Here is a 7,830-nt window from a genome sequence, read left to right on the forward strand (position 1 = left end):
AATTTTGTGTTCTCCATTCTTTAAGCACCGGTTTAAGCACCGGCATAGTTTCAAAAGTACCGGTTTGGCACCGGTACCGGATAAAACCTAAACGATACCCATCCCTAACCTCACATGACATATTTATGTACATCCAATATCAACCTGCTACTACAGAGTGTGTGACCTTTGACTTTGGTGCAATCCAGTAGGCAAGGCAAAGAAGGGGCATGGTAAGAAAGATTCCCATAGAGACAAACAGCTTCCAGGCCGTTCTGCTACCTCTCCAGCCTGCCAGTTTCCCACACCAGATAGAGGACAGAACCTGCTGACAGATTGGGTGCGCCACAAACTGAGAGAAACAGAGAAGACAGGAATTGATTGTTTCTTATCTTACTTGTCTTTGGTCGGCATCAGTTTCTAATTCTAGCTACCTGCTTCTGGTTGTAATTGACTGCAAGCCGCAGGCGAGACAGGCTGGGGATTCCTTCCTCAAAGGCCTGTTCATCCAAGGAACCCTGAGTTTCATTTCCACAGCTGTTCAAAATAGTGGTTACCTCGCTCTGGTTGCGACACATGCCCAGCAACTCCACGGCAAACTCCTGACAGATCTGCTCCAGGCTCAGGTACTGAGGCTGTAGGAGAAATTAACCATAAGTCAAGAAGCAACAGAGACACCCGTAATGAATAGTGAGCAAGGATAACTATGAATCTCCTCAGACCTTGAACTCTGGCTCTTTCTGTGACAGCTTACGGAGTTCTCTGCTGAGACTGAAGGCGCTGAGCATGGCATCGTCAGAGGTGATGGACAGGTAGGCACGGCTGGCAATGCCACGATAAGTATTGATGCGAGACAGGGAGAACTTCAGCAGGTCATACTGCCGGCCGTTAGAACACTCCAAACAGGCGCAGGAGATCTTATGTGGCCATGGGATGACGTGGCCTTTCTGGGTGAGCATGGTAACAATCTCGTACAGGTCTTTCTGGCAGGCTAAAGTCAGAGGGGTCACACCAGGGGCAAACTGAGAGTTGTCAACAGAGCGATCAAATATGGCCTGAGAGAAGGATCGTACGTCCATCTTGTTCCCTTTCTCCTGATCCAAGCGGTCCAGGAGACGTTTCACCACTATGGGCTGGTTGGTGTCCACGGCGACTAGCAGAGCCTCATGAATCTGCCGGAAGTCAAACTTGACTCCTTGCAGGAGGGCGTCCATGGCATCCTCGTTGCCCAAGCGGATGGAGAGGTTGAGGGCCTCCCTCCACTGACGATCCTCAGACTCATCCAGCTGGCGGGTAATGCCGTCACCTGTCTTCAAGAGTCCGCACAGCAGCGCTGTTTCCCCCTCCTGAATGGCACTGATGAGCGCTGGAGAGAACCGCATCTTCTTGCTCATAATCTCTCGCCATTGCTCTGGCTGCAGGACAGACCGGGAAAGTCAGCAGCAGTCTCAGATTCACACACTCGAAGTCTTTGATTTTAAACCATTTTATGCTGTTTGATTATGTTTAGACAACAAAATTACTCAGTTAGATTTGAGGAAAAAAAATCATGGTTTGCTTAAAATAGACTTTGAAAGCTTTAACCACAAGGCTTACAAAGTGAACAAAGGTCTGAGGGTAAGCTTTTCTGTTCTGTCAAGATTTTTTTGGCACTGAGGCCAAATACACGATTCAACTGATCCTTTGATAAAACAGCAAGATATACTAGGAATAAAAGAACATGCAAATAGGGAAAGATTTGACTTGGAAATGCATGACATATATGAAAACAAACATTTGTAAAACATAGAATTCAATTTTTTTTAAAGCTGGTTCAAGCTTATATGAAGCACAGTAGGGTTAGACTTACTTTTTTGTTTTTGTTTTCTTAACCCGCAACTACTTTTTTCATATCAAATAACAAATAAAAGCCACGAGCCAATAAAAATCTCCTTACCGTTAGTTTTTCCATTCCCAATCACAAAACAACACGATTTCGAGAGGCGGCTCTAAATCGAAAACAGAAGCAGATTCACTGAAACTTCAGGGATGAAGATATTGGCAGATTGCACAATAATTCCAAAAGAGGAGAACTGAGAACTCCGTAGTCCTCTGATCATGTGCTATCGGCTGACTACTGAAAAATCAACGTACACAAACTCAATAACAAATTTCAAAGGCCCTCGGGGCTAGGCCAATTAAAATGTTACCGGTTCAAAGTACTTTATGCTTGGCTGGGCCCAAACCAAACTGTGACTGCATTCAAACAGAAATTAATTCCGGTCTCTCAATTGGAAACAGCACCATGGCACAATTAAGGCAGCTGTTGCTGAACACACAGCAGCTGTCACCATTTCTCCCAGAGGAGCTGTGAGGAGCAGTGGGGAAAAACAAGGAGCTGCAAGTTAAACATTTACAAATTTTCACGGGTCTGATTGAAATCTTTTCCTGGAAGTCAGATTTTGTCCATTCATTAAAAATGCATGTTATAATTATTGTCGTGAAACACAAAGTTTCCCTTGATTTTACGCCGATCATGTTTATAGGGATTTTTCAAAATAATAATAATAATAATGGATTGGATTTATATAGCGCTTTTCAAGGCACCCAAAGCGCTTTACAATACCACTATTCATTCACTCTCACATTCGCACACTGGTGGAGGCAGATACAGTTGTAGCCACAGCTGCCCTGGGGCAGACTGACAGAAGCGAGGCTGCCATATCGCGCCATCGGCCCCTCTGGCCAACACCAGTAGGCAAGTAGGGTAAAGTGTCTTGCCCAGGGACACAACGACCAGGACAGAGAGCCCAGGGATCGAACCGGCAACCTTCCGGTTACAGATGCGATTCCCAACCCCCTGAGCCACGGTCGCCCTCATCACTGCAATTTTGCAAACATTCTCTGTATATTGCTGCTAAACTCATAGCTCCAGCTACACTGTGTGCGCTCATGGCTTTGGTCCAAATTTGTTATTTCATTTACGTTTACTTTAGAAACAGAAATACATCCCTATACTCCTTTACTACAAAAATGTCTACCAAGCAGCTGATGGTACCACACTCGTACAAGAAAGCATGTGCTATGTTTAAATGATGGTCAAACAAGTTTTAATGTGTAGTTATCCATGATGTAAAATGATTGTCAGAATTAATAATCCTGTTAGCAGCACAGAGAAAACACTTTTATATCATTGGCTACAAGAGGATTTCTTTATCACGTAGAAAAGACTGAGACATACTGTTGAGAATGAACTTCTTTTTCTTATATTAGGATATCTCAAGGATTAAATGTGTAGTTAAACTTCTGTACAGTGCTAGAAAGTTAGAGTTTGACTAGTCTGGCACACTGATTAACTGATTAACAGTGAAACCGACTGACTTCAGCTTCTTGCAAACATAATTCTGAACAGCAGAGGGAGTAAAACTGTAGACTTTAAGATGAGCTCTAAACTGAGACTGCTGCTCTTCTGGTTGAACAGGAACAAACACAAGGTCGATATGTTTTGGTCAAAGATTTAGTATTTATTGGTTCATAATTACAGCAGAATTTGGTGAAGAAAAGGGACTGTGCTGGTTTGGTCTAAATGCCCTAAACTATAATCTATTTGAGCTTTCATGTTAGCACTGGGGAGATCTAAGACACGACTTTCAAGATGAAGCTGAACAAGAAGTAACAAATATTCTGTGGTTTATTAAAAACGTCTACACATTTCCAAAATGGTACCAAAATCTTATTTTCCCCACATCCAAAGCAAAGCAAACCAAAACTAAACTGCCCAATAACATGTCCTCTCGCGTACCTTCACAGGGACGTGGGAGTCTATTATGAGAACACACAGTGGTGCTCTTTACTCTATCAGGTGGTCACTGCACACCACCTTTGGCTACTCTATGCTGAATGAAAACACATGGCTGATCTCTGTGGTGACCTGTATGTACTACACTTCAGCACATTAAAAACACATTTCACTTTAAAATTAGTGTCTTCATTTTCCCTCCTTTTCTGAGAATTCTCCTTATCCCCATTTGCAAAAATGACAAGAGCCAATCTAATGAGTGTAAATTATATAGAAAACATAGTTCTTTAACTCATAACAAATAACCCCTTTATTTGCATTTATTAACCATCCCAAAAAGAAAGCAAAAGTTACCATAAAACTACACATTACACCGAAGGGAAATCATCTGAAACTACAGTGAAAATAAAAACTTGCACCTGAATTAGTGGGATTTTTATCCTTAGATTACTCAAAGCATAGTATGATCTTCAGCCATGTCAAAATTATAGACAAAAGATATTTCACTAAACATACAAAAACAACTGTACTTCTCATGCTTTCACTGACCACACAGAATAGACACCACCCACTTGTGCAAAAACTACTCTGAGGTGTTACTATTGAGGCGATTGAAAGTGTGGGTTGTAAAGGTTTCCCTTTCTATAAGTCAAGCCACACAATGTCTGCTCTTCTCAAGAAAGAGACACTTTGGGACAATGTTCGAAATTAGTGTTCTAAATGTTCAATGTTCTAAATCTTTTGGCAAAATGCACACAACTACATCTGGAGGAAAGAAATGCAAGGAAGATATTTTGTTTAAAAAAAATCTAGACTGTGAAGCACGGAGGAGGGATCATCGTGGCTTGTAGCTGCCTTTTTGCAGTGAGGCTGTGTTGGAAGAATTTAGGTAACAATTCAAACTTATACCAGAAATGTTCCTAAAGAAGTCAAGACAGCAGCTGACCTTAACTAGGAATGTCTGACTCATGCAACAAAATAATACAAAGCAATGACAACATCACAGAATCACCGATGAATGAAATCTGGTTTGCTGGGGAGAGTTGTTCAAGTTTTCTCACAGTTGTCTCATAACCAGCAAGAAACATCTGGTAAAGGTTGTTGGTGTTTCCAGCCGGTGTGTTCAATGAAAACATGAAAATGACAGTTTTTGTTTAGTTTGACTGTGTTCGTCTGATAATTGTGGCTCAGATAAAGAAGTAGTGGTGCAGAAATCTTGTCAGGATGTCAGACATTTTTATGCAACTCGACATGTCTTTAAAACAAATTCAATTTTCCTACTCATTTTATGTCACCAACTTAAGAAGACATTATGTGCGCTGCCAACTGAAATTATTACTTTAACAGTAAAAACATTAAAAGACATTCGGATGTCTCTCTGAGGCTGATATTTACTCCTCTTTACAGAGTAACCATGATTTAACACTTGAATGTGACATTATGCTTGAGACGTGAAAAGTTCTGGAGGCGGAGAAAACCAGCAGTGTGTGTCAGAAGCTATCCAGACTACTTAAAACATGAGTGAACAGGAACTAATAGCACTGAAATACTTAAAACCAAACATACCTAATGAAAATTACTGACACAGCCCTAATTCATTAAAAACACTAAGATAAAGCATCAACAAAAAAGGTGAACATCCTCTATATTCACAAAAATCTCCTCAAAGTTAAATAAAAAATAAAATAGCACTTTTAAATGTACAAAAAACAGGTGTGTTTCACTTCAGGTGTGAACAGAAAATAACGTTCACATTGTGACAAACAGTGCAGGTCAGCTGAATAGATTTCAGAGTTCTTCCATCCTCGACTCAGCATCCTCCTTCATCTTTTGCTCCTGCATGCGACTGCGAGTGGAGCCTACGTGAAAACAAAAGCGATGAAAATCAGTCTAAATAGCTAAATTACAGACTATGACATGGATGGAGCCAGCATGATGTCGCACAAAGGGTTTCTGGATTTGGATTTTCAAGAATCAACAGTCCACATATATGGTCCGGTCTACTTATATATGTACATGGGACATTTTAACATTGAGTCTATAAGGATTTACTCGTTTTCGAAGTAAGCCTCAAGGAGGGATTGGAGGAACTGTAGTTTTTGACAGACACGTTTAGCTTGATGGGGGGTGGGGGGGTTTAGCCCCTGAAGCCTTTTATTGATACAAATACTTACTCATCTCTGCAAGCTTCTGAATCAGTGTAGAATCTCCTCCAGATTTGCTGTAATTTAGATAAAATAAAGAAAGCTTTAATGAAATCATTCTTCATACTGCAGAATCATACAGTGAAAACAGAAATTTTACATATTAATTGTAGAAGCTGATCTCAAAATGAATAGCGAATGTATGCTGTTGTTTTTAAGTAGTGCAGTGGCACTTTGGGGACACTGGAATGTGCTGTCGTGCATATCTGTAAATAAGTGTTCATCAAGTGATGCTAATAGCGCTTGTAATTGATTACTTAAATAATAAATATGCAGCTTAGGGCTGTTCGATATAACGATATATATCGGATGACGATATAAAAACGTCTATCGTTTCATTTTACGCTATCGTTTGTTTCGTGGTGTTGCAAAATAAACTGTTTACGGCAATATTTTTTCATCGTTTTGATGGTCACTGTAGTGGCTATATTAATTTTTAAAGTTCTCTCTTTCTCTTATATTTAATATAACCACACTACGGACGGACAAGCACCTGTTTTTATGCGTTGTCATTAGCAACAACGATGGTAAAACCATCATGTGTCCGCTTGTTTATTTTCCACATAAACCTTTCACAATAAAGCTCAAGATCCTGTTGAGACTTTTCAAAATAAACTGAATCACATGAAATAGTATGCAGATATTTACCGATGAGAAGCAAAAAAGAGCCGTCAGGTGCTAAAAAATAAACCTTAGACTCAAACGTTAGAACATGCTTTTCCCTGCAGCACGCCGCAAAGAAAACGGCGGCCGTTAAAACCTATGTCTAAAAATGTTTCATGCATTGGTAAAACACTCGACTCCAGATACACGACGCCCAGCTGGAAACACTTCAGCTACCCAAGATTCACAGAATTTACAGAAAATGTTACATTTTTGTGATTTATATAGTTATCGGACGATAAATGTTTTATATCAGGATATGAGATTTTGGTCATATCGCACAGCCCTAATGCAGCTTATAAAGAAAAAGACCAAGAAATATATGTATTAGTCTTTTAGTTTTAGTTTTTGCCATCTGACTATTTGCAGGGATATAAAGGAAGAACACAATAAATGTAACTATATGTCTGTGTTTTAATGCGTGCGTGACGTGAACAAGTCTCGCAGGCCACGCAAAAACCACTTGCACAGCAGGTTTGTGCCAGTAACACAACATGATGAGCAATTATTCCTTCTCCCATGAAAAAGCTGGAGTACTGCAAGAACTCACTCAAGGGAGGAAGAACAAGCAAGCAAACAAACACAGACAGGCCACATCCAGCAAAGGGAATTTGAACACAGGACATTTTCACTATGAGGCAACAGTGTTAACCACTGCACCACTGTGGTCAAACTTATGCTATATCATGCTCCCAAAATTTAGAAGTCTGACGGGGAAACTCCAACAAATGCAACAAAAAATACTGAGCCTACACCTTTCAGTTGTAAAACTGACACCGTGCCTCTGGAGTGAAACCTGACACTCGTTCTTTAAAGTCAAAACAGGGTTTTGCACTGGTGAAGGCAATGTAGGCCCCTAATATAGGTCAAAGAGTGTGTTCTTGTGGGACGATGTTGGACAATGTTTGACAATATATTTGACAATTGCCCATTATACTTGCTGCACTGGTCAAACAGTGACATCACCACAGCTTTGTACCATTTACGAGTACTCGCTGCAGTGCTGTACGTAATAACAGATGTCGCCACTAAGACATAACCACATCAGCACTGGTATGGGAGAAGTCATCAAAAATGGTGACTAGAGTAAATAATTAATTAAAAATGAATTACACAATCATCTTAAACAAGCGCCATCAGCTGTGGCACCTGTTCAAGGTTACAAAAAGTGAGAGGTGAAAACCAGCAGATATATGATGTCACTTT

The 7,830-nt window shown here is 40.4% G+C and overlaps 2 protein-coding genes across 3 annotated transcripts in view; both read right to left on the minus strand.

Annotated features, from left to right (window-relative positions):
• Positions 1-2,231, minus strand: part of LOC102206770 (short transient receptor potential channel 2-like) — an 8,181-nt gene extending 5,950 nt beyond the window's left edge. The window contains exons 1-5 of one of the 2 annotated variants that reach the window (XM_005735558.1): positions 2,169-2,231; positions 1,916-1,967; positions 702-1,394; positions 414-614; positions 167-331 (exon numbers count right to left, since the gene is read on the minus strand). In XM_005735558.1, the coding sequence (XP_005735615.1) occupies positions 167-331; positions 414-614; positions 702-1,394; positions 1,916-1,930 (1,074 nt within the window). In that variant the 5' untranslated portion in view covers positions 1,931-1,967; positions 2,169-2,231. Of the gene's footprint in view, positions 1-166; positions 332-413; positions 615-701; positions 1,395-1,915; positions 1,987-2,168 lie in introns of those variants that run through there. The other variant, XM_013911453.1, reaches the window with a different exon arrangement.
• Positions 2,232-3,469: 1,238 nt separating this feature from the next.
• The window catches only part of rb1 (retinoblastoma 1), a 21,618-nt gene continuing 17,257 nt past the window's right edge, over positions 3,470-7,830 (minus strand). The window contains exons 24-25 of the mRNA XM_005735647.1: positions 5,932-5,978; positions 3,470-5,616 (exon numbers count right to left, since the gene is read on the minus strand). Coding sequence (XP_005735704.1) covers positions 5,546-5,616; positions 5,932-5,978 — 118 coding nt within the window. The 3' untranslated portion in view covers positions 3,470-5,545. The remainder of the gene's footprint in view (positions 5,617-5,931; positions 5,979-7,830) is intronic.

Source organism: Pundamilia nyererei, unplaced genomic scaffold (assembly GCF_000239375.1).
Source record: "Pundamilia nyererei isolate P.nyererei 1_Seehausen unplaced genomic scaffold, PunNye1.0 scaffold00064, whole genome shotgun sequence".
Lineage (NCBI taxonomy): Eukaryota > Metazoa > Chordata > Actinopteri > Cichliformes > Cichlidae > Pundamilia > Pundamilia nyererei.